Here is a 27,824-nt window from a genome sequence, read left to right on the forward strand (position 1 = left end):
ATAACTTCATCATTCAAATCCAAAAGGCACCCGGGTACCCAGTCTTTTTTCCACAATGTAAAATCCGGCACATAGACATCTGTATCATATATTTTTGTCTGTGGGTCAAAGCTAGAAATTTATGTATTTCTAGTGAGAACGTAGCTTTAAAGCTCATGTCCTCTAGACGGACCTAATAAAAAACGGCAAGAGCATTCGAAATTCGAAAATGATTTTCATGGTTTTGCGATTTCATTTGAATTAACTCGTGTGTCAAGAAAGATAGGTTGACAAGAAGTGTCTACACGGTTCTTATGAGCAAGAACTGATTTCAACCGTGATCTTTGTTGTTTTAATGAAACTTAAGGACGTGAGAAGACAAGTCTCTGCTGTCGATTATGAACTCTAGTACTGTCCTACAACGTCTACCAACTTTAAAATATGTATTGGTATGTCAAATAACCTATGCAACAATACTTAATAATTATTCATGGTATTAATGCAAGTTGCAACTATTGAGAAGTTAAATTGTTAGAAATCAATTCTTGTCTAAAAATTACAACTACTGCATTGTGACTAAATTGAGAACTAAAATTGTCTACAAATCAATATATAGAAAAATTGTAGGTCTAATTAGCCTGACATATTTTTTAGGGCACTTTCACTATACTTTGCCCCCAATGCCTCTAATGTGCAAATATATTTCTCATAAATTTCATCATCCATCATTCTTGTTTCAACCTATAGCCTGTGAATTGAATCAATGCTGATGAATTCACAAAATGAAAAAGATAGGCTAGGTTATAATTTGGGCTAGCCCATGTTTTCATCAAGGGAGCTATGATAAAATGGCCTATAGTGGAACTGCCCTAAAAATGTGCAAACCACAATTTTTGGTCAATGTTCCTGTTACCTGAACAATTGTTTAGGGTCATGAAACTATTGTTAATAGATACATTTTGATGTTTTGAACATCTTTTCTCTCTTGCAAAATTACCACAAGCTCATAATTATGGAGTTACTATATATTTGCACATTAGGGAGGGGGAGGGGGTAAAACATAACATATATTGGTTAAATTCTAGTCCATTGACTTCTTGCTATCTTGGAAAGTTGTTGGGCTAGAGAATTGAAACTTTCAGGGATGTGTCTACAGGCTAAAATATATCATGGGAAGTTATTTTGAGATCCCTAACCGTACCCCTTCCCCCTCCTCTATATAATGCAGTTTTTTGTGCATTACAGCTTATATTTAGGTCAAATTTGATCCTATATTACTATTAAAAGTGTAAATCCTTGCTTACCTTAGAAAAATTCAACTTTTCACTGTTTTTTAAGCTACTATATTCCATAATTAGTTCACCGGCATTGAAAAACAATTATTACCTTTTATGGTATAGTTCAAAATAGAATGTAGGCATTTAAACACATCCCCTGTTTGAAACATCTTATCTTTAAATGGCTTTGACAGGGGTAATACAGATAAGACTTTGAACTTTTAAGGGGCTTCTCACTTGAGATTATGATTTGTTCCTACAATTGGGTAAGGTTTATGTTATATATGTGTCAATAACATTTGTTTTGTAAATTATAACAGCATAGAGAAAGTCAATTTCTTCAAGAAGGCCCAATAATGATTCTTAGAAACCTGAAGAGAGTTAAAACAGAAATTTAGTGGCAAAAATAAGCACAAGTCCTAAATACATGATTGACATAACCGTAATGGATACACTCTCTTTGGGGGGGGGGGGGGGGTTAATTTGAAAAAATTAGAAAGATGTATTTGTAACTTACAAATCAGTGATCAGATCTTAATGAAGTTTGATATTTAGAAGGATCTTGTGCTTCAGAGCTCTTAATTTAAATCCCAACCAGATCCAGTGACATTGAGGGGAATTGAACCAGAAATCTTGGAAGACATGAAAATTGAGGTATCTTTATCTTGAAAATGGGTGGTCAGATCTTAATGAAACTGATATATAGAAAGATCTTATGTCTGAGATGCTTATACAGTCGCTCCTCACTTACAGTTCCATACTTACTCAAATTTTTCATTGTAGAAACGGCTAAGAGTTAGGATGTGTTTTCAGCATGTCAACATTTCAGTATTCCATCCTTGAGTTTTTCAGGATATTAAAAATAAATTAAGAATAAGCTGTGCTAAAATAATTGTAAACTGTGGAAAGCGTAAATATCCTGCTTTAGCTCAATTATATTCATCTTTTTATGACCATATCATTCTTTTTTATTTGGAGTCTTGCCTCTGCTAGTAGCAATTGATTTATTGTTGATCTACTATGATAGTTGGTGTACCAAAGAAATTATTACCAAGTATGAGGTTACTATTTATTTTATTTTTTTTTATTGGAGAACTGATTACATTATTACCTAATAAATATTTTTGTAATTTTTGTTTTAGCTGTTTGGATTCATTTGAAATCATCAGTAATTTTGAATTACTGATTTGAATTACCTCAGTTGTTGTATTTTTGCTTTAATTGCATTGCTATATAATTCAGTATCAACACCAAGTGTTCCAATGCTGTTCAAAGATTTTTTTTTTACTGAGGAATCTTGCCATAACCTAATCTGGCTTATTGTACAGTCATGATTTTCTTTTTTGTTAATTTCTTTCTTTTTGCTTTTTTTTGTCTTTGCTGTTTTACTATGTCGTACGATTTTTGTATAGTAGGTAAAAAATTAGGTATTATTAGCCTATAATTGTTATAAAATACTTAGCTGGAATAGAACTCACGAAAAAACTCAGGCGGTGGCACTATTCACAATAATGTAGAGAAGGGGGCAGGGATTTTTTTTAATGAAGATACAGAAAGGGGTATTTTCAAAATCTTGGGGATGGAGTGGAAATTTTTTTCAAATTTTCTTGACAAAATACCAGCAAAGTTATTTCCAAAAACTAAGGGATTTACCCCCTTCCCCCAGTGTTTATCCCTGGGACGAGGTAAACATCTGGCTATTAATCTCTAGTTTGGAGCAGGGTCAACCAAGTATGTTCAGTATCTATCATTAGAGAAGCAAAGTGGGCCATAGCCAGCATTCCCATTGCCAACTTTTGAGCAAAAAGGTAGGCACATGTTGTGCATTGTTTTAAGCCAAATTACATAAGATTTTTCAATCTGTCTTATCAGGAGCTTAAAGAGGGCACATGCTCCCTCACACACTCCCCTGCTACTGCCATTTTTGCTCAAATATCTATATGTCACTCCGCGTTTAAAGTCACAATTAATTGTCAGTTGTTTATCTCTTCCCAGGGTGCACACTGGGGGGTGGGGGAGGGGGTAAACCCCTTAGATTTAGAAATATATGTTGCTCCACGTTTAAAGTGGAATCACACAGAGACTTTCAACCAGCTTGATTTGAGAGGCAAAACAGGCTATTGGCCACTGCAACAACTCACACCTCCCTTTCTGCTTCCTTTTTAGCCCAAAGTTTTGTATGTTGCATCTTATTTGAATTGTGACTATGCAAGGATTTTAGACAAGTAGAGTAGGACTACCTTTTTAGTATAAAGATGGATATGTGCCTCTGGGCTTAAACAAAATCCTGCTCTGATTTTTTGTATTCTATCTGTATAATTGGAGTTTCTTTCATCTAGTCCATACTCTCAATATTCTTGAAATATATTGTTCTTGGTGAATGTATGTCCAAGGAGCAAATATAAAGGACATAATGAGGTTCCAGGAAGATGTCCGCAAATTCCTGCCTACACCTCTTTATGCAGGGTACTTGCAAGGCTTTGAAGACTCTGTTAAGATAGGTCTTATATACATGTCTTAGATAAAAAAAAGTATTTAGGTTTGTTATTATGTCTGCTTGTATTTGGTGAGGTGTCTTCCAGGATTTGAACGGAATTTACTGGCTCAATCAAACAAGCCAGATCGATTTTACTGGCTCGAATTTGGCCTGTAAGTCCATTTCTATGAGTCTCATTTGCTTGGCATAATATTTATAAGTTTGCCACTAGATAATGTTCTGGAGGGTGGAAGGAATGGATTAAATATCTGGGTTTTGCCTTCCTCTGACCTAATTTAGGTCGTTGACCCATCTTTTAAAGTTCTGGAACCTAGAACTGAAAACTTTCTGAGTTAGTAAAAAACTGCTTTTCATCTATTTTATTAAAGTTTCCAGAGAAATGACGTTATGCAAAAGACAGGGTTAAAAAGACTTTTGTTGGAAGTCTGTGGAGGAGAAATTTTCATATTACGGTCAATTTAGAAAATCGTACGTGTAGCCAAGTTTTAAGATCTTCAATATGTCACTATATTTTTGGCTAAAGGGCCTAAAGACAGGAATGCTTCGGTTGGTTAGAGGTGGTAAGGAACTTTTGCCATGGTAACTTTAGAAATATTTACTAGCATTTTCAAATATATGTAAGGTAAATGCGTAATTGTTCATCTTCTATATGCTCATGAGTTGTGCCTTAATCTGCTAATCATTGACCAATGTCTTGCAGTGGTTAGTTATCTTTGCGTTATTTTTTTTAATACTGGCCCACGTAGCTTTAGTACTTGAAGCCATGTACTCTTAATAGGATATAGGAATCCTTAAATATATTCTTTTTTCTACTTACCTAGGTCAGATATGCTTCTGCTGCTCAAAACCAAGATTTGAAAAAGCGACAAGAAGCTATGATGGCAAGAAGTCTTCCAAAACAAGTGTCTATCCCAGGTGTCAACCATATTATCCTTGTTTCTTCTGGTAAAGGTGGTGTTGGTAAATCAACAGTTTCTGCAAATTTAGCTGTTGCTCTTGGCATTGAGCTGGGAGAAAGAAAAGTTGGTCTTCTAGACGCTGATGTTTTTGGGCCGAGCATACCAACCATGATGAATCTAGAAGGATCTCCAGATATTGTGGAAGGTAACCATACCCATGTTGTGGATATAATTTAGAAAAGTGTTAGAACTGATGTTGGAATGCTGGAGACAATGGTATTGTCTGTTGTTGAGTATGGTACAGGGAGTCTGGACCCATCAAACAGCTGGGGGAGACATACTAGATTTTTGCGAATGTAGTTCAATTTTACAGTTGTGATTTATAGACTAATGGCAAAAAGTTTAGGATAGTCACCTCATGTCTTACGGATGGAAGATGATAGGCTGCCAAAGAGTGTTTTTAATTAAGAGACGTAAAGGAAGTGCGAACTTCTTAGGTTAGGGTCAAAGGGTGAAACCCTAAATTTAGGGCTTTCAAGGAAGAGTATGTGCAGCTGTATGTGCCTCATGTGTTTTAGTTTTTTAAAGAGATGTCTGCAGTAGTTGTAATATCATTTAGCTAAGAAATAAAACAGTCTTCATTAATACTTATGTTTTAGTTTTTCATGCAGACGTTGGGTATGGGGGATATTTTCTGAAGCATAATACTAATTTTACTTTTTATTCTAGGTAATAAAATGGTACCACTTGTAAACTACGGGCTAAAAGTTATGTCAATGGGATTTTTAGTACCTGGCAGTGGACCAGTCGTCTGGAGAGGACTAATGGTTATGCAGGCAATACAAGATCTGACTAAAAATGTAAAATGGGGACCTTTGGATATTCTGGTCGTTGATACACCTCCAGGAACTGGGGATACACATTTATCCCTGGCGCAAACTTTGCCACTATCAGGTATTGGGCTTTTTTTCATATTTTCCATCCTTGAGCATCTTTGAACTGTCGTCTTTTTTCTTCGTAGTTTTAGTTCCAGAGAGAAGGACTGCCCACAATGTCATATGTGTGATATATGACTCTCTTGTACAGGTTTGATTGTTATTAACAATCACTGCTGGTGACAATACGCTTAATTTTACCTTGACAGGAAACCATTTATATCTGAAAAAGTTTTCTTATTTAATCAATTAGTTTCAATCTGATAATGAGAGGGGATATCCTTGGCAATATGAGCAAAGATAGGCAGTTTCTCAGCAGCTCAGGTCACCAACGGACAATAAACGCTAGCGTTTGTAATTCTAATGAAGTTGCACAAGACTAAGTTTAGCTAGATTTTTAAAGCTTCGTTTTTTCTAGTAAGACATTGATTATATTATAAAATATTTACTTTTCTTTGCCTTGTAAAATAACTTTATTCTCCTCGAAATATTGATTACGTTTCCGAATCTTCCCTTGAGTCAGTGTTATATCACTTTTGTTGAAAGCACTAAATTTCTTCTTCTTTTTTTCCTCCATCCTAGGAGATATTTGACCTCTTTTAATATCATTTCTATTAAATTGTTTCAGTTTATTTATGTATGAAATAATTGCCCAAATCAGTGGCTCGAACCAGTTTTTGGGGAAAGAGCTAAGTAGTCTGATGTAACTGCGGTAATATACTTAATGTTGCAGGAAATTAAGTTTACTTTAACACAAAACAAAAGAGGTACAAAGATATTTCAAATTTTTTCAGACACAATCTAATTCCTGTGTCTAATATTCATGCTTTTCAAGTATCTCAAGCAAGCCTATGTAATTTCCATGCCTGTATCCCAATTCTTGATTTGAATATTGTTGCTTTTCTTCTTTCGAAATCTTCTGTACTCTGCAGAACTGTATAAAGTACGCCTTATTAAACATAATTGGATGATTGATGCTCTGGTTAATATTGCTCTAGATCTACCTCCTCCATCAGAAATCAGGATTCTTAAATTGTAGAGATGTAATCAGATTTTGAGCAACAATTATTTATCTTCGGTGTGAATTATTTTTTTTTAATCTAGCAACTTTAATATGCTGCATTATCAGCTAAAACTTGAGCTATACTTCTTAGTGCAGATACTGTGTGCAAAAATTCCTATCTAGACAGTGAAAATGAACAAGACACTCTCTTTGAGTGTAATTCAGCAATTCAGAAAATTTACAAACCTCAGTGATCAGCAGTATGTTTCTGTATCATTTGATTTGTTCTTCAGCTGTCAACCATCTTCACGTTTAGCTTATTGACTAGCTTAATGACTTATTGACAAGCTTAATGACTAGCTTATTGACTAGCTTAATGATCAAATCCAGAAAAAAAAAAAAATGATAATAGAATCTGAATTTATATTTCTTGTAGATATCCATTGAGTGAAGTCAAATAGTTAAACTTAGTATTTGAAAGAAGTCCATGAGTTGAGTGGGTTCTTTCCTGGTAGCAAGGAATACTAGTGTCGTAAAAGTATTGAAACAGTTTATGATTACTTAAAAGTGTATTTGAATTTTTTCAAATACAATTTGAATAATTTTTTCTATTATTTTGAATGCTAGTGAGTTTTTTTTAGTATTTCAGTGTGGAAATACTTTTCGTCGAAGTAAAACACTTCTGTTGACTTGATGCTACGGATTCAGCGTCTGTGACTGATTGTTTTTTCTTAGAAGTAGGAAATCATTTTCCTCAAAACTTGAAAGTTGTCAAGTATTCAAATTCCAGTAGGTGTATGGACTTATCGTGGTGTAAAATCATTACGATCCTTCATGGGAGGGGAATAGACTTTGTTTGATGGAATATGCTTATTAAAATCACTCTGATCCACCGTCATGTGAATTTGTATTTTATTATCGAATTGACTCTTGTCCTGGAGCTGGTGAAAATCTGTGACAGTAAGGCTGCTGTCAAAGTGCAGTTATAAAATTATTTCGATGGCAGATATACTAATTTGAGTAACCTAGAGTTGCAACCCGCTGTGGCAGGTCTTTTCTGCAGGTAGAACAAGTATTGCAAGTCTAGTTAGTACTTGTAGATACTGTTTTAATACATTTTTGGTCAATACAACTACCCTATATTTTTGTGTATATAGATATTTAGTAGTTTAGACTATATGAGTTATAAGTCTGTTTGTTATCTACTACAGTGGAGAATAAGTATTTTTCTCTTTTCAATAAGGCAGAAATATCCAATTTGGCTGGGTAATGCCTTTGTTTTAAGTTACGTTTTAATAACCCTGGCAATGTTTATGTATTCATTTTTGTATTTCAGTTTGTATTCAGTTTGGTATATCATATTTTTTCCTCTTTTTTTGTAGGGGCTCTTGTTGTAACAACTTCACAAAAAGTAGCCTTAAATGCTGCAAGGAAAGGGGCTCAGATGCTTGAAAAAGTGAAAGTACCCATCATTGGTGTTGTTAATAATATGTCCACATTTATCTGTTCAAAGTGTGATACTCCTTCAAATATTTTTGGAACCAACGAGGGTGCTCAGATGCTTGCTAAAGATTTTGGTAAGATGTGTCATATTTCACTTTTTGTGGTACCATGTATATATAAATATAAATGGTGTATATGGTGTAATGGTAATGGTGTATAATGGTATAAATATAAATGGTATATATAAATCGAAAACAAATATTTTAGATTTTAGAGGAACATACTGTCTCTCGAATAGGTAAACTTTGCTCCGTAATTTTAGAAAAATTGAAAACAAGAAAAATTACAAAAGTGTTAACAAGAAGCACGTGCTAAAGTTAGTCCTATGCTTTAGCTATCCAGTATAACAGAATTCAATTTTAAATTGTTACATTCAAACACATAAAATCGATTATTTAGCCTCCCATCTTGCATCTTTTTGGATATCGTAAAGTACTAAGGCCATCTGCTGAAACGGTTGGAAGCTGCGCACATGACACACTCAGATCCTTTCTGGGATCTAAAGGAGTAGCATGTCAAGACACCGAATGTTTTCGAATAGCGGTGCGTTGCCCCAGACTCTGTAAGCTGCTGGGTGGCAAGGAAAGGCTGTGATTTTTTTTGTAACTCAGGGTTGGTCAAACGATGGCTAGTTACCTACTAATTCAGTGCATTCAACTTACCTGCATTCAGTGCACAACAGATTTGACTACTTCAAAGGTTCTAATTTCGAAATACCAAGTACTTTTCCCACCTCTGCTGTAATTATTATATGCTGAACAGTTTACAGAAAAAGGAAAAAGTTTACCCCTAAACGTAATTATTTTTTACGTTAATTTTGTGAGCGAAAATTATCTCCAGGTGGCATGTTGGCCTTCTAGATAGTAGGCCTAGTTACTTTCTTTTAATGGCATTTGGTATTAACCAAGTGACATATAACAATCGCAAATTCTGTCGGTCTGTCGGTCCCGGTTTTGCTACTTTAGGCACTTCCAAGTAAGCTAGGACGATGAAATTTGGCAGGAGTATCAGGGATCGAACCAGATTAAATTAGAAATAGTCGTTTTCCCGACTTGACCATCTGGTGGGGAGTGGGGGGCCCGTTAATTCGGAAAAAATAGAAAAAATGAAGTATTTTTAACTTACGAATGGTTGATCAGATCTCAATGAAATTTGATATTTAGAAGGATATTGTGTCTCAAAACTCTTATTTTAAATCCCGACCGGATCTGGTGACATTGGGGGGGGGGGGAGTTTTTTTTTGGGGGGGGGGAGAACCTAAAATCATGGAAAACGCTTAGATTGGAGGGATCGGGATGAAAAATGGTGGGAAAAATAAGAAGAAGTCTTAGATATGGGACTTACATAATTGGAACGGATCTGCTCTATTGGGGGGGGGGGGGGTTAATTCTGAAAAATTAGAAAAAATGACGTATTTTTAAATTACGAAGGAGTGATCGGATCTTCATGAAACTTCATATTTAGAAGGGCCTCGTAACTCAGATCTCTTATTTTAAATCTCAACTGGATCCAGCGTCATTGGGGGGGGGCAGTTGAGGGAGACCGGAAATCTTAGAAAATACATAAAGCGGAGAGATCAGGATGAAACTGGATGGGAAGAATAAAAACTTATCTAAGAGACATGACTGACATAGCCGGACCGGATCTGCTCTCTTTGGTGGAGTTGTTGGGGGGTGGGTAATTTGGAAAAATGAGGTATTTGTAACTTACGAAAGGGTGACCAGATCTTAATGAAATTTGATATTTAGAAGGATATTTCAAATCCCGACCAGATCTTTTGACATTGGGGGAGTTGGGGGGGGGGAAATCTTGGAAAACACTTAGAGTGGAGGAATTGGGATGAAGCTTGGTGGATAGAATAAGCAAATGTCCTTGATACGTGATTGACGTAACCGTACTGGATTTGCTATCTTTGGGGGAGTTGGGAGGGGGCGTTCAGTGATTTGGCGAGTTTGGTGCTTCTGGACGTGCTAGGACGATGAAAACTGGTTGGCGTGTCAGGGACCTGCGCAAATTGACTTGATAAAGTCATTTTCCCCGATTCGACCATCTGGGGGGCTGAAGGAAGAGGGAAATTTAGAAAAAATGAGGTATTTAAAACTTACGAGCGGGGATCGGATCTGAATGAATTTTGATATTTAGAAGGACATCGTGACTCAGAGCTCTTGTTTTAAATCCCGACCGGCATTAAGCCATCGATTTTCCTTTTAAATCAATCCATTTATTCTTATAATTTTGGTAGAGCTCATACCATATGAGCTCTTGGCTCTTCCGACCTCGTCACAAGTGCCATGTAAGCTCTTAGTTCTTGTTTATTTTAGTTTTTCTTTTTTGCTAAATCTACAGTTTATCAACGCATACAAATACAGTAACGCATACAACGCATACAAATACAGTAAATACAAATACATGTGTTCAAATACAGAGTTTATTTTCCTTTTAAATCAATCTATTGATTCTTAGAATTTTGTTAGAGCTCATACCATATGAGCTCTTGGCTCTTAGCTCTTCTTGCCCCGTCACTAGTGCCTTATGAGCTCTTAGCTTTTGTTTTATTTTTTGGACCGTAAGCATTCTTTTGGAGGTATATTTAATCGCAGAAATTCTGGTTCTCACTAATTTTTTCATTATTCGAGTAATATTTGAAGTTGTAATGATCTTTACTAATTAAAAAAAGATTCTCTAGTGATTGAAGGGCAGCAATTCCTCCAGCCGTGCTTTTTCTGCTACTCAGCCTTCCTGTAACCCCCGAAGATTTCTCATCAAAATGTTGATGCTTCCTGTTCAGAATGGTAGAGAGGTCCAGTAGATGTACATCTGGATACGCCATGCCCCCGGAAGCACTGGGAAGGGGTCGTAAATTATGGAAATTACTATTTGTTCACTTATAGGTTTAATATAGAAAAAAAGATTAGTATTGATCTTAAGTGTCCAGAGCCTTGGAACTTTCAGGAACCGTTCTCTCAATAAAAAATATCACAAATTTGGTTATGGAAAGGTGGAAGAGGGGGCTATTTAACCTGTAAATGGTCCAAAAAACTTTTTTTCCTGATCAGTTTGAAACTTACAAACATAGGTCCTTGAGCTGAGAGAAATAATAATATTGTTACGGGGCACAGTCTCCCCCCTCCCACCACCAAAAAAAATACGAAAAGGCTAAAAAGGTTTCCTTGACCGGTTCATAACTTACCTGCTTTAAGTATTTGGGCCATGGGAAGCCCAATGCAGAAGGGAAAAAAAAATATATATTGGTTCCCCCCAGAACAGGGCTTGAAAGAGGACCAAAAGCTTTTTCCACTGCCGCTTCATATGAAAGGAGGAGTCGTAGAAAGTTTAGAGTGAACTCATGGTAGTGTCCTATATAAGAATCGAAAGTGATTGGAGAGAAACTGGTTTTCCTCCCGCGCCTATTTCTGCTTCGCAGCCCCCGTAACCCATATGATAATTGGATTGAAATTTTGAGACGCCCATTTTGTTCGGATACGTCAATAGATTTAATAACTGTTGCTCCAGGGCTGACTAAATTACGTAAACGAAACTTCATTCATAGATAGGTTTTAATAGGAAAGTTGGTTTAGGTTGGAAGATCAGCTTGGAGTTCTTAAGGATTGTTTGGTAATCCAAAGCTCACAGGGATTCCCAAGGGTATGTTCTTGAAATGTCACGTTCACCTGAATAATGTAAAAGGTGCTGTGTGCACCCTACTTTTCAAATAATCGGCAATATCTCTGCAGTGGCTTGACGGATGGAGTTTAAAGGTTTTGGTGAATGCTGGGAGGGGATCATTTAGACCTTGTACTATGACTTGTGGCAGGGAGCAAATTTAAATTGAAAGAAACTATGTCCATCTAGGTTATCGGAATAGCTTATCTGCAATGTCTCGAGAACGGCGTGGTGGATGGAGTCGAAACTTCTTGCTAATGTTTTAAAAAGGAAGGAGGACAGCTGGACCAGAATACCCTTTAACTCTGTGTTGGGGGAGGGGGAAGCTTCCATGGGACGATTCTTCGCATCTGAACTTCAACTTGAAGTTTGAAGTTCAACCAGTTACCAGTTGTGGTTGAACTTCGCAGAAGTGATGATTGCAGGGACTGTTTTAAAAAAAAGATCATTTTAGTTTTAATGGTCTAATTTCATTTTTCTAAGTCTCTTTTCTTTTATATATATATATATATATATATATATATATATATATATATATATATATATATATATATATATATATATATATATATATATATATATATATATATATATATATATATATATATATATATATATATATATATATATATATATATATATATATATATATATATATATATATATATATATTGCTTAGGACGCCATTGAACGTAGGGTCTAAATATTCAATCAAATATTGAACTCCTACTTGCGAAAAGAATTTCCTATTGTTTTTGTTGTTGTTGGTGTTTATGATGGAAAGGCAGTGTAGGTTTCGTCGCTATTTATTTATCTGACTTTGAATTTTTTGGTCATTCCAGAACAAAAGACTAAAATATTCAGGACGGACCAAAAGGGGATTTAAATGCCGTGTCTCTGACCTTGAAAATGAAATTCATAAGTTTCTTTCCTTGATCGACCCATATGCAGAAAAAAAAATCATCTGCTAATTTTGGCTGAATCGGCTCATGGCGCCTGAAACTGGTCGCAAAATGTTGCTATTAATAGGCTTGTTACTTACAGCGCATGTAGACAGAGTGGTAGATCTCAATGAAAACAAAAATACTTGGGAAAATTGGTTCTATCAACATTTGACACGTGGAACTGGGCCAGCAAATTTTGTTTTCTTAAACATTTTATCTCTGATCGGCTAGCAGCCAACTGAGTATGTGTATTGGGGCAAATAAACCCAGGAGGAAAAAAATGTTTCGAAAAAAATGGATTATACCAATTCCTGAAACCACAAAATGTTTTAAACATTTTGTTTTTCTTATCGGGCTGAAACATTCGGAGTAAATAGACTGGATCAACGGGATTTTAACGAGGATATTATCGTTTGAAAGAAAAATTTGACTAAATCTATTCTTGGCGAGAAAAATTCCAATTTTGTTGATATACATGCTGATCTGCTTTATAATTCCTGGCCGCATAGAAATCTCAATTGAAATTTTGGACCAAGAGAACTTTAATTAAAACAGAAAATTCAGGAATCAACTGGGGTTGAATTTATTGTATTTATTTTTTTGTTTAAGACAGCAAAAGAAGTTTATTTTCTGTAAATAAACTTGACACTGACCTACAAACAAACAATGACAACAAAATATTAGATGGTAAGATTTTTTTAATAAAATGATAGACTAGTGTTCGTATGCAAGGTTGTCTTCAGGACGGGGGTTAGAGTGGCTTCAGTCCTATAGGAGACCAAAAATCACTCATATTTTCAATTCATCAGAAGAATATTCCCCTTCCCCATCCACATGAAATTCCAAATTCTATAGTGAAATTATTATTGAAAATCTGTTGCACAAAACTGCTGCTGGTCTAAAATTTTAAGCATTCAAATTATATTCCAACATTTTATTCCTTAAGCAGAAAAACTGAAAGAAACCTTACAATATTCCGAATATTAACCAGTAATAATTCAACTATGTCATTTAAAAGGGAATAGAAACTAATTTTAAGAAATGTCTATAAAAAATGAGTTATTCAAAGAAAATTAAAAAGCCAAATTAAAACCGAAGATGAGCAGAATCGTCAAGGATTCCTGGATTTAATATTATTGCATGTTATAACAATCAGATTTTTTTTTTTTTCATTCGCTCTTTCCAGCAATCTTGAATATTGCTCATTTTGTTGTATTTTCGATGTTTTAGCAAGCAAGAATCACACTGTTCATAACAAATATCGTTTTCAATAAAGTACAAGTGACACCGAAGTTACTTAGAAGGTTTGAGAGGTTGGGGGGGGGGGGGCTCAGCACCACTTATATGTAAGCATTGATTAGCCTTGTGGTGTTATTTTGTTTAGTATTGGGATTGATGTTTTGATAAACAAAAAGCACACTACTTGAAATACAAATCGTTTTCAGTAAAGTGCAAATGACGCTCTGGTCTTTAAGAAATATAGAGAGTGGTAGCCCTACTCATGTTTTCGGTAATTGCTGTTCGTTCCGAATTTGACTTGATTATTACTTTTTAATTTTTGTACGTTTTAATATTCATTTATTTGCCTTTATTGTTTCTTAGATTTATGTTTGATGTGATCATTCAGTTTTAATTTAGGTTCATTTTGGGTTTTGCTTATTCATTGATCTTTAAGTTTGAATTATTATAGGAAACCGTTTTTTAAAAGTGATCTCTTGATAACACGAATCATAAATAACTTTAGGGATGTAGCCTGCTCAATAAATCATATATATATAAAAATAAGTTGTCTGTCTGTCTGTGGATGGATGGATGGATGGATCAGGTGACGTCACCTGAAAAAACTGGATCAGGTGACGTCAAAACTGAAATAACTAAAAAAAGGCAAAAACTACAAAAAAAACTAAAAACTAATAAAAAAAATAAAAAAGCTAAAAAACTAAAAAAACTATAAAGGTAAAAACCAATAAAAAACTAAAAAAAAAACTGAAAAAACTAAAAAAAGGCAAAAACTACAAAAAAAAACTAAAAACTAATAAAAAAAGTAAAAAAGCTAAAAAACTAAAAAAACTAAAAAAACTAAAAAAAGGTAAAAAACTAAAAAAAAAAAAAAATAAAAAAAAACTAAAAAAAAGGAAAAAACTGAAAAATAAGCTAAAATAAAGGTAAAAACCAATAAAAAACTAAAAAAAAAGGAAAAAACTAATAAATGACGACACTCAAAGAGAAAGCGACCAGGACAAAAGGAATGTTCGATTAGCAATCAACAAAGCACCGGGACACAGGGAGTATAAATGACGACCAGGACATAAGTAAAAAAAAAAAAACTATCTATATATATAAAAATAAGTTGTCTGTGGATCTGTGGATCGTGGATCAGGTGACATCACCTGAAAAAACTGGATCAGGTGACGTCAAAATTGAAAAAACTAAAAAAAGGCAAAAACTACAAAAAAAACTAAAAACTAATAAAAAAAATAAAAAAGCTAAAAAACTAAAAAAACTAAAAAAAGGCAAAAACTACAAAAAAAACTAAAAACTAATAAAAAAGCTAAAAAACTAAAAAAACTAAAAAAAAGGCAAAAACTACAAAAAAACTAAAAACTAATAAAAAAAATAAAAAAGCTAAAAAACTAAAAAAACTAAAAAAACTAAAAAAAGGTAAAAAACTAAAAAAACTAAAAACTAAAAAAAAACTAAAAAAGGTAAAAACTAAAAGAACTAAAAAAGAAAAAAATAAATGACGACACTCAAAGAGAAAGCGACCAGGACAAAAGGAATGTTCGATTAGCAATCAACAAAGCACCGGGACACAGGGAGTATAAATGACGACCAGGACACAAGTAAAAAAAAAAATTAACAAAACTAAAAAGAAGGTAAAAACTACAAAAAAACTAAAAAGAAAAAAAAACTAAAAACTAATAAAAAAACTAAAAAATCTAAAAATCTAAATAAACTAAAAAAGAAAAAAAAAGGAAAAAAATAAAGGAGAAAAACAAAACTAAAAAACGAATGTATATACAGACCGGTACACCGGGATACAAATGACGACCGGGACACAGGGAATATAAATAACGACCGGGACACAGGGACACAACTACAACGGGGACACCGGGGGAAACAGGGGGATATAAATGACGACCGGGACAAAAAAACTAAAAAGAAATAAAAACTAAAAACTAATAAAAAAAACTAAAAAATCTAAAAATCTAAATAAGCTAAAAAAGAAAAAAAAAGGAAAAAAATAAAGGAGAAAAACAAAACTAAAAAACGAATGTATATACAGACCGGGACACCGGGATACAAATGATGACCGGGACCCGGGACACAGGGAATATAAATGACGACCGGGACACAGGGACACAACTACAACGGGGACACCGGGGGAAACAGGGGGATGTAAATGACGACCGGGACACCGGGACAGGGAATGGTCGATTAGCAATCACCATCAACAAAGCTCAAGGGCAATCATTAGAATCATGAGGTATAGATCTGAATACAGATTGTTTTCCCATGGACCATTATATGTTGCATGTTCAAGAGTCGGTAAACCTGACAATCTATTTATATGCAAAGACAATGGGACAGCAAAGAATGTTGTATATTCGCAAGTTTTACGTAGTTAAAACCATATATATATATATATATCTATATTCACAGGTGGGACATAGGGACACAACTACAATGGCGCGTAACTATTATGGCGCGTAACGACTTACGCGCGCGGGGGGGCTTGGGGGGGGCGCGAAGCGCCCCCTCCAACTAGGTGTTGGGGTGGCGCGAAGCGCCACCCCAACAGCTAGTAAATCATATATATATAAAAAAAAATCAGATTATAGAAGTTCCATAGTGTAAAAAATGTGCTGGTTGTTTATTTTGTCGTTACTTTGCTAAGAATTTGGTTTGTAAAGATCTTTAAGTGTGTGAAATTTGAGTTAATTGTTTCCAGATATGTTATTCAGCAAATTTTGCCAGAAAGCTTTTCAAAACTCCTTCAGGATTATGAGCACAGTATATCCTTGCCTCACTTGGCTGTATTTTATCTTCTTACACAAAACAGCTCATGTTAAACGCATACAACAAAATTTGCATCAAATGTAAAACAATTCGCATCAAATCAGGCTGATCTGTTCGTTAAAATGCGGACAACGGAAATTTGACGGAATAACAAGATGAAACATAAAACCTCAAATATTCTCTGCAAGCTTATGCTAGATTATGAGCTTTGACATTAAATACCAAAGTGGTGGCAATTACAGCGGCTCATTTAAAATATTTAAAGGCAGGTAGCGAACGGACCTTAGGGTGAGTTATGAATATTGTCTGCCACGATACATCTATTTTGTTTGAAAAGACAGATGCATGAACCTAGGAATAAAAAAGACAGGAAACACAAATTAAAATGCGGAACCACCACTAGAGCACACACAAAAGTAGTCGAAGTTTTAGCGTTTGTCATTTGTTTAAAGCAAAATTTTGATGTTTTTACACTTTAAGTAAGATATTCTTTATTTTTAGGTGTAAAGGTTCTCAGCAATATCCCTCTTGATCCTAGGATTGGCGAGCTGTCTGATACGGGGCAGCCTGTTGTCCTTGCTCATCCTGAGTCCAAACAGGTAAAATCTAGATCTATCACTTTTGGGGCGAGTCATTTCTAGGTCGAAACTGTGCCACCAAACTGACTGCCTGGCCATTGGAGTCATTTCAATGAAGATTGACTGCTAAAGTAGCCGTAATCGTCCGGGATATAGGCTTGAGAGCCAGAGTGGTGGTTATAACTTAGCACGATTACACGATTAGGAGTTGTAGTAGGTAAAAATATAGAAACTTTAACTTATAGAGTGAGTCTAATGTCAAAACTCTCACAGAAGTAATGTGCCCCTAGGTTAATGTTTAGGGTAATAAAAGCCAATACTAAAAATTAGCCTATATAATAATTATTAATCATTAAGTGTCCAAGTTCTACCTACTCTGACAATTAATGACTCTGACATTAAACAGCTTTGGTAAAATATGGACCTTACTACAACTAATTTTTTCGAAATATTATGAATACTAATCGAAAAACTACCCTGGAGATGTTTACCTTTCAGAGACACAACCAGTAGAGGAAATAAAAAAAATATACATTCATAAAGATGAGGCCTGGGATTAATTTGAAGTGGAAATCTTCATTATCCCTCCCTGCGCTCCGCCCTTTAAAGATGCTCATGCCCTTTTATTTTGATTAAAGCAACAAGTTTTTTCATGAAGGTGGTGCTAACCTCTGCACATAGCAAGAAAAAAAGGGCAAGGCAAATAATGCGAAGAGCAAAAATATGCTACTTACTGCAAAAGTCGTATTTTAATCTTGAGGTATTTTAATCTTTTTAAAAAGGTATTTTAATCTTGAATGCAATCTTATCGATCCAAAACTGCTAAATTCCTCTATTTCATGTAACTTACAGTGACTTTTGTATTTTTTTTTTAAATTAATGTTTTATGAATTTTTCCGATCTATAATTTCCATGAAAATTTGAATTTCTTTTCGTCTACTTTTGAATTAGTATTTAGTTGGAGTAACTAATTATGGAAACATTGAAATTTACTCTTAAAGAAAGAAAAATAAAAGACAACAGATTTCTTTAAGCACAGATGACTATATCGTTAATCATTCCGCACTCAAATTAACCAAGTCAATTAAACAAACATTATGGATCGTAATGTAACAGCTATTTTTGGTTCACTTACGTTTTTAATATGGAGAATGTTCTGAAGTACTTTTTTTTGTAGGGACTCAGTCAAATTGCTTTAAAAATTATTTAAGGTTGGATACCACAAATTTTTGTCTGCCCAGTTTTTTTTTTTTATTAATCCCTAATTTTAGGCAATTTCCCTGTTAAGGTGCAAACTAAAGAATCGATAGTATCAAAACGATTGGGAAAATCAGATTGGCTTATTAAATATTCAGGTAGCATTTTTTTTTTAATCTAGGACGTTTTTCATACTGAATTGAGTCTCCGGGTGAAGGTTAAAATAAAATTTTGGTAATAATCACGCAATTTAGCTGGGACAAGAATAAAAATACAACTTGATCAAATTTTCTAACTTAAGGTGTGAGGTGGGCCTTTTCTTGTCAATCTCTCTGGCGTAAAATAATTTCAAAAATATATAGAATGATGTAAATGTGCCGTAGTGGTTTTACTTGAAACTTTATCCTAGTTAACTGATGGTGTATTATTTAGAATTTAGTGTTTGTATATTTTTTTCGTGTCTAACGCTGTGCACGAGTTTGTAGCTTAGTGTTATTTTACTGTGTTAAGTGCCAGTACAATTGGCACTCAGTACCATTTTTGCAACCCTAGGTTAAAAATCAAATCATTAAACTTCCTCCATCGTATAGAACATTTTTTCTCTACATTCAATTTGTAGGAAAGTCTGGCTAATTGGAATCTGAATAATCTGAAAAAATTTAACTCGAAGTCTGGCTGTTCAGATCCGCCACTCTGGTGCTTTCTTTTTATTTTTATATCCACTTTCCTTAGCTGTTGTTTTATAAGAGAAATTGCACAATTTTGTCGATCGGGCAAGGCTATTTGAATATCTTAAAAAATAATTTTATGGAACTATTTTAATAATATTTCGTATGTTATTGCCTACATTATTGCCCACAGGAGCTACATTATTACGAATCTGAATAAATTTAACTCGGTGCCTGGTTGTTGAGATCCGCCCCTCTGGTGCTTTCTTTCTATTTAATTTGTTTTATTAAATTGAAGTTCAAAGATATTTAATTGTATATGTAGATGCCCTATGTGTGGAGAGATGGATGAGTCTTTGCATCATTTTTTTTAGAGGATTGTAGAGGGTCTTGCGCTTGGAAATATTTGGCAGGATGTCGGAGGAAGGTATAGGATTTTGGAAATTTTGAGAAGTTGATGTTACTTAAATATAAATAATATTGGAAAGTTGGTTCGGGTAGGTATGAGGTATCGTGATGATTTTCTTAAATAATTAGTTTTAGTGTCTTTTCAGTCTATGTTTTGTTGCTGTATTTTTCGCTTGTTTTGTGTATGTCACCCTGACCCAATTGGGGTTTCGAGTGAAAAAATCTATCTATCTATCTATCTATCAGACCGAAATTCATTATACTAACAATTATATTGTCACATTTGAATAAGGGGCTATGTCTAAGGAATACTTAAGAAATAGCAACACTTCATGAAGTTTTACAAGACCTTAGGTCGCTTTCCTTATCGTTTAAAATAAATGAAAATATATTATAACATCTCTATTTTAATGTACTATCATTTCCGTCGAAATGCACCTGATCATGTTCTTTTCAAGGCTCAAGAGTACAAATCGTTGGCCAAGTCAGTCATAAGCTTCTTGAAGGTCAGCTAGCCTAGGATAAACCATTATTTTTTATATTGTTTTTATAGACACAATTTCTCAATAGAATTATGTATCTAACGTCTTTACTGCTTATAGTTTCTACCAAGCACCGTGTGTCATTCAAAGGACACTGAAGATGCATGAATCCTTTATGAGGAAGAGGTGCTATCAAACAGCATCTTGACTTTACTTGTTGTGAGTTTTCTAGACGATTTACTTGTGTTAAGTTATAATGTATTTAATGTAGAAAAAAGCCACAGGGTCTGGACAACAAACAAAGTAATTCAATTCAATTCAATTTATTCAAATAAAACTACAATATAACACCAATAATAATAAAGATCCTGGAAGCGAACTTGTTGAGGACCATAACCACAAAAAATTGAAAATGAAGAAGAGAGAAAAAAAAAAAAGAAAAGAGAAAACATGAGTAACTAAAGCAAATTGAATAAGAATTTAGAGAGTTATAATATCAAAATTTTAGTACATTGCTATACAGCGTGCGAAAACTTGTGGATAGCTCGACACTGGAGGGTATTATATTCCATTGAAGTATAGATTTATAAATGGGGGATCGCTGGGCGGAACTAGAGACAAACTTGGGGACAATGAAGGAACGGTTGGATGAACGGAGACAGAGGCCTTCAGAATTATTAATATTAAAATAAGATAATAATTGAGGAGGAAGATTTTTATGGTAAGCGGAGTATGCAAGGTATAGATTTAATTTTTTGATGATTTGTTCAAAAGGGATAATACCAAAATCGGAGTACAAGTCCTGGGTGGGATATAGTCGGGGCAGCCGAAAAACTGCTTTGATGGCACGGTTTTGGGCAGATTTTAATTTATTGGTAACTGAAGGAAAAGTGTTGCCCCAAACAGATCCACAGTATGAGATATATGGGTAAATAAAAGAGTAATAAAGGGTGACAAGGATATCGGGAGGAAGAAAATAATTCGCACGATTAATCATACTTACCTGTCGCAAAATTATGGCTCTGATGTAGGACACGTGTGTTGCAAATGATAGGGAGGAGTCTATGTGAACACCAAGAAACTTGGCAGCTTCGACCTGTGGGAGGAGATTACTACTACTACTACTACTACTAATAACTCACTGCAGCACCAAGCCGCCTGAGGCCAACACAGCTACGCACGCTCCTCCTCCAACCTAATCTATTTAAAGCCTCCCTCTTTACACCCTCCCAGGAAGTTCCCATTTCCTTTAAATCCTTATTTATGACATCCTCCCAACCCAGACAAGGACGACCTGCTTTCCGTGTAGCCCCAGACGGTTGGCCAAAAAGGACAATCTTCGGTAATCTGCATTCCTTCATCCGTAGAACGTGGCCTAGCCATCTCAACCTTTCTTTCATTATAGCCCCAGAAAGCGGGATTGAACCACACTTTTCGTACAACCTACTGTTTGAAATACGGTCAGTCAGCCGGGTACCCAGAACAATCCGTAGGCAATTTCTCTGGAAAACATCTAGTAAATTTTCATCTGCTTTTCGGAGTGTCCATGCTTCAGAGCCATATTTGACCACTGTCATCACTGTAGCTTCCAATATTCTAATCTTGGTTTGTAGGCTTATCTTTCTATTCTTCCAAACTTTTTTTAACTGTGAAAAAACACCCTGAGCTTTAGCTATTCTACTTTTAACATCTTCACTGCTCCCACCATCTTTACTAATAATACTACCAAGGTAACTGAAGCTCCCAACCTGATCAATCTTTTCGTTACCTAAGGTCACCTGTTCATCTTCACTTATTCCTAACCTTAGTGACTTAGTCTTCTTAACATTAATTTTCAAGCCTATTTTAGCACCCTGAACTCGTAAAACCTCTAAAAATTCATTCATTTTGCTCACACTTTCATCTAATATGCTTAAATCATCAGCATAATCTAAGTCCAGGAGCGTTCTTCCTCCCCATTTGATTCCATGGTCTCCAATTGCCTTTCCTGTGCTCCTTAAGACGAAGTCCATCAAAATGATCCATATAAAGGGGGATAGAACACAACCCTGCTTAACTCCTGATTTAATACAAAACCAGTTGCTAACCTCATTTCCTACCTTAACCGCAGCAGTATTATTCTCGTACATAGCGCAAATCACTTTAATGTATTTTTCTGGTATACCATATAACGATAAGACCTTTGTTAACGCTGTTCTATCGACAGAATCGAAAGCTTGCTCATAATCGATAAAACTAAGGACCAAAGGTGTTTGACAACGAAGGGACTTCTCAATTATTAACCTAAGAGTGAAAACATGGTCGACACATCCTCTACCTTTTCTAAAACCGCATTGTTCTTCCCTTAAAACTTTGTCTACAGCATGTCTCAGTCTAAAAAGTATCATATTACTCAGTAATTTGCTACCTACAGAGACCAGACTAATGCCTCGATAATTCCGACATTCACTCTTGTCACCTTTCTTATACAGTGGTTTAATTAAGGTTTTCCTAAAATCATTGGGTACTTCCCCTTTTTCAAAAATCATGTTCATAATCTTCAGCAGCTTACTCCCAACCTCAGAGCCACCATATTTAAGGAACTCATTAATCATACTATCAGCACCTGGGGCCTTATTATTTTTTAATCCTTCTAGTACTGTCGCTAATTCTTCCTCACTAAACAAATCTTCCTTCACATCCAAGGTATCACAAACTTTTTCATTTTCATCTATATCTTTTCCTGCAACTGTATCTCGGTTTAGCACATTCTCAAAATGTTCCACCCATCTTTCTTTAACTTTTTCCTTATCACTAATTGTGACCCCATTTCTATCTTTAACTGGGACTAGTCCGGATCGGCTACTCCCTTTCAATTTATTAACATGCCAGTATAATATTTTACTATTATGCCGTCTAGCCGCATCTTCCAGATCCTCAGCAATTTTATCCATCGCCTCCATTTCACATCTCCTTGACCCAGGTCCGTAACCAAATCATTAATATAAAGGAGAAAAAGTATTGGACCAAGAACAGAGCCTTGTGGGACGCCCCTTCGGACAGGTAGGGGATGTGAAGTCAACCCGCCCAGACTCACACTCTGTACTCTACCAGAGAGATAAGAGCCAAACCATGAGAAAGGAACTCCACGAATCCCTAAGTTGTTGAGTTTACTTAATAGAACACTGTGATCAACCATATCAAAGGCCTTAGAAAAGTCCAGAAATAAGCCCAATACAGTATTTTTAAGGTCAAGTTGGGAACGTATAAACTGTGTGGCGTCTATTAGTGCATGAGCAGATGAAAATTTGGAACGGAAGCCATATTGATGAGGAGAAATCAACGAATCTGAAGAATGAATCCCAAATAAAAAGGGAGAAAGACGTCGGAATATAATTCTCTCGAGCACTTTAGATATAACTGGGAGAAGTGAGATTGGACGATAATTACTTATCTCAGACGGATCGCTTTTTTTATGAATCGGGATAACAATTGCTGATTTAAATATTTCTGGAAAGACTCCATTGGTCATAGACAGGTTTGCTATGTGCACAATGGGTTCACAAACATAGGAAGATACGGTCCTAAGAAGCTTATTACTTATGCCAAAGAAGTCAGGTGTACTACTATTAGAGAGACAATTGATAACTTGAAGCACCTCTTTACGATCAGTTGGAGAGAAAAACATAGATCCAGGATTCTTGCTAGGTTGAACTGACTGGGAGAAGGAACAGGAGTTAGCATTTGGAATATTAGTGAAATAATTATTAAAAGCATCCGGTACTGAACTTGGGTCAATTAATCTGCCACTGATGTCCTTAAGGTTAAGAGGTAAAGATCTTGAGCTTCTTTTTTTTGAAAGAATTTCATTTATTGTTGACCAAATTTTTTGCAAGTTCCCTTTGCAATGAGAGATTTTCGAATAATAATAATTTTTTTTTGCTTCCCGGACAAGTTTGGTATATAAATTTTTGTATTTTTTATAATTAGTCAGGTCAATAACGTTACTGGTTTTGCAAGCTAACTTATATAGGTCATTTTTTCGATATGAAGAGATTATCAGGCTATTTGACATCCAGGGGCGTATATGGCTAGTTTTTCGGTTTGATTTACGAACTGGAAAGGTTGAACTGATAAGATCACTCAGTCCTTGTGTAAAACCATTTGTGGCTGAATTAACATCCTGACAATCCAAAACCTTGGACCAGTCAAAGGATTTCAAACGATCCGTGAACCTGTTCATATTCATGACAACAAATGGATGAATTAATATCTTATTTGCACAATTATAGGAAAAACACGTTTTTTAATGAAAGCAAAGAAGGACATCAAAGCTTAAAATTAACAAAAATTACCCCGTGTATGAGAGGAATTATCACTCCCCGCCCCCCTTTCTGCTTATGCCAAAGTTTTACTGGAAATATTCTTGAGTGTGCCAGAAATTGCCACAGTTCTGCGGTTTCATCTCTTTTGTCAAGCAGTTTGTGGTAAGGGACTGTAAGTAAGGAGCAACTTGTGTCAATAGTAACTGAAACTCCAAAAAAGAGTTTGATAGCAATATATTTACCACAAGAATCAGCTTTTTTTGGTGAAACTATAAAAAACAAGTTTTCAACTGAAAGTGAGAAGCAACATGAAAACTTAAAATGAACGGAAATTATTCTTTACGTGAAAGGGGTTGCCCCTTTCTCAACTCTCGCTCTTTACGCTTATGTCTTAAAATTCTTTAAAAATACTTCTCGTTCAAAATCAACGGCTATTGTGTTTGAGCAGGTTTTTTTTACAGAATCAGGACAAAAAGTCAAACTTTAGTGTGAAGATTGAGGAAGGAGAAGCCATCATCATATACAGAATAATTTTTGTTCGTTTTAAAATTGCAATGCTGCTCCTTTCATTCAGTTGAAACTTTTCTTTTTATTTATCTTTTAGCCACTTTTCAAATCACGGCAGTAGATCCCCCTCCCCCTCACGTTTAAAATTTTCAGAGGAAAATCCCCCCCCCGTCCACGGAAAATTTTCCCCGTTTAAATCCCCATCGCAGAAAATTCTCCCTGAAAAAATTTCCGTATACTTTCCAATAACAAATGCTATATATGAACAATGGGCGAATTGCGTAAGTTTCAGCCCTTTGCCCAGGGAGTATGGAGAGTCTTGTGATCGATGAAGACATAATTTTTGGACCTTTCAACTATTTTGCATTAAACGGCAGATGTCTGCAATAAAATTCAGATTGGATGACTTTATGGAAAAAAGGGTGGGAAGGGGGGCTAGTTGCCCTCTATTCTTTTTGGTCCCTTAAAAAGGGCACTAGAATTTTTGTTTTCGTTCGAATAAGCTCTCTCCCGATCTTTTAGGACTATTGGCCGATGCGGTCACCCATGGGGGAAAGAAAAAACAAACAAATAAATACGCATCCATGATCTTTCTATTGCCAAAAAAATGCTACATTCAACATTTTTGTAGATAGAAACTTGAAATCCTTACAGTGAGGCCTGCTGATATTCTGAACTTGGTGGCATGATTTTCATTAGGGATGTTGCCCCTTTTTTTCAAAGAAACAGGCAAATTTTCTCAGGCTCGTAGCTTTTAATGGGTATCATTAAACTTAATGAATTTGTATATTTAGAATCATCATTAAAAGCCAATTTTGTTTATGTATCTCTTGTTATCAAATCTCTTTTTTTAAGAGTTTCAGTCACTATTGGGCCAAGTCGTTCCTTACCCACCATTTGTTACCACCAACTTTTTGATTCTAGAAATGTAATATTAAATTGAAAGCTACCGAGCGAAAGTTACAAGCCTGGGAAAATTTGCCACACTTTAGAAAAAGGGGCAAAAAAACACAAAAAGGTAAGTGATCTGGATGAAAATTACACAATCAAATTCAATGAATGAGAAAACCTTGCTGGGGAGGTTTCAAACTTCTATCTACACAACTTCAAAATTTACATTTTTTCTGAGACGAATGATCACGAGTATGCGTTAATTTGTTTGTGATTGTATTTTTCCAGGAGTGACAATGTCAAACCATTGGCCCTAGAATACCGGGAGAAGGCACATCTAAGCGGAAAATGAAAATTCTACTACCTTTTTGAAGTAGCAAAGAAGATTGTACAGCAGCATAGTGGAGTTTTCTGCCCCCCTTTTTTTGGCACAAAACAAAATTTTGCCCCAAAGAGGGAGAAATAGCTACCAATGGAAAATTCAGAAATAGCCGGTCGATTAAAAATATGGAAAAGGTATAATTTGAGCCTACCAGTTTCACCTGCATTAATGCCGCGCGGTGGTGCATTTGATCCTAAAGATCCGCATTATTCATACAAAATAGACGGCTATCATAGACGTTTATTTTAAAAGATTCATTTAACTTAGTTGATTTTTTTAGACTTGATAACATTACATACAATGTACGATTAGAAAGGAGGGCGGGCAGACCTCTCTCTAGGTGTGTGGAGGGGGGAGGAGTCTGCCCGAAGCCTCAAAAAGTGCGCTTTGTTCGAAAATTTTCCAACTTCCCTTGAACCTTTAAGTAAGTTTTGAGAGGGGGGAGGGGGAATTAATTTTGTTGGATTCATAGTACCCATATTATTTTAGAGGCATTTTCTTTTGTGTAACATAAGAGATTACGAGGGGGCATTAGTCCCATGATCCACCTGCCTGCGTCTATGCGAGACATCCTAACAAAGATGACCTAACAAACAATTTCTGAAAATACAGACTCCTCCCCAATATTTGAAACAAATATTTAAAAGAGAATGATTTTACAGGAATAATAATCATTTCTGAAGCAATGTCATTTGAAAATTAAATTCGAATTTAAAAAACTGGGTTTGAAGCAGGCAGTAGTAGCCGCCCTTGCATTGAAGTGTTCCTTGAATCAAAACTTCCTAGTAATAAAGGGTAAGTGAATAACTACTACTACTAACAACTCACCGCATTACCAAGCCGCCTTAGGCCAACACAGCTACGCACGCTCCACTTCTATCCAGATCTGTTCAAAGCCTCCTTTTTTAAACCCTTCCAAGAAGTTCCCATTTCCCTTAAATCTTTCTTTACGACATTTTCCAACTCCAGCCGTGGATGACCTGCTTTCTGTTAAGTGAGTGAAGAACAACCCTTGTATAGAAATTGGAACTTTTAAAACGAAGCTTTGACTAAAATATATGTAACAGCAAAATGTATTATCCATGCTGATTCTAAATCTGTAAAATATGTTGGTTCTAAACTTTTTCGTCAAAAGATATTAGCACATGCAGATTTGCACAATTTAAGGAATTAGAATTGAATTCATCGAAAATGGGTGTGATTTTGATGGAAACTGTACAATGAAATTCAACATGAGTGAGAATCCTAAAGCCACTATAGAAAAAATATATAATTGCTTATTTTTCAAGAGAATAATAATAGTCACGCACATGACCATTCATGGTCTGTAGTGCTTAAAAGAGCGCTCATTCGAATGAGCAATGAAAAATCCAGTGGCTTTTTTAAATTAGTAACAAAGAGATTATACCAAAGGAAATTGCCGCATTTCTGCATTTAGCATCGTATAATAGCAATTTTGACCCCGAACAGGCATAAAATGCTATCGAGAAAAAAGTCTGAGAACACTTGAAAGGGTATATACATATAGTCTCTGATTCTCCGAAGCCATACGGGTGTACAGTATACCACTCGTCGCAGTCCATAAAATTAAACTTTATTATAGGCTGTTTTCTAATAAGAGTAACGACTGCATAATAAGACTAATCGCATGGTTGCAAATTATCTATTAGGATGTTGACCTATGGAT

General features: G+C 35.2%; 1 protein-coding gene across 4 annotated transcripts; it reads left to right on the forward strand.

Moving 5' to 3' along the window:
- Window positions 1-190: 190 nt before the first annotated feature.
- Window positions 191-26,064, forward strand: LOC136037126 (iron-sulfur cluster transfer protein NUBPL-like). 4 transcript variants are annotated; one of them, XM_065719616.1, is made up of 6 exons: window positions 191-428; window positions 4,575-4,857; window positions 5,382-5,606; window positions 7,973-8,167; window positions 17,222-17,319; window positions 26,044-26,064. In XM_065719616.1, the coding sequence occupies exons 1-6, from the start codon at window positions 378-380 to the stop codon at window positions 26,047-26,049; spliced, it is 858 nt and encodes a 285-aa protein (XP_065575688.1). In that variant the 5' UTR covers window positions 191-377; the 3' UTR covers window positions 26,050-26,064. The 4 variants fall into 4 exon arrangements, with proteins under 4 accessions (XP_065575688.1, XP_065575687.1, XP_065575686.1 ...); XM_065719615.1 differs by lacking the exon at window positions 26,044-26,064 and adding an exon at window positions 20,174-20,236; XM_065719614.1 differs by lacking the exon at window positions 26,044-26,064 and adding an exon at window positions 20,030-20,159.
- The last annotated feature ends 1,760 nt before the right edge of the window (window positions 26,065-27,824 follow it).

Source organism: Artemia franciscana, chromosome 16, assembly GCF_032884065.1.
Source record: "Artemia franciscana chromosome 16, ASM3288406v1, whole genome shotgun sequence".
Taxonomy (NCBI): domain Eukaryota; kingdom Metazoa; phylum Arthropoda; class Branchiopoda; order Anostraca; family Artemiidae; genus Artemia; species Artemia franciscana.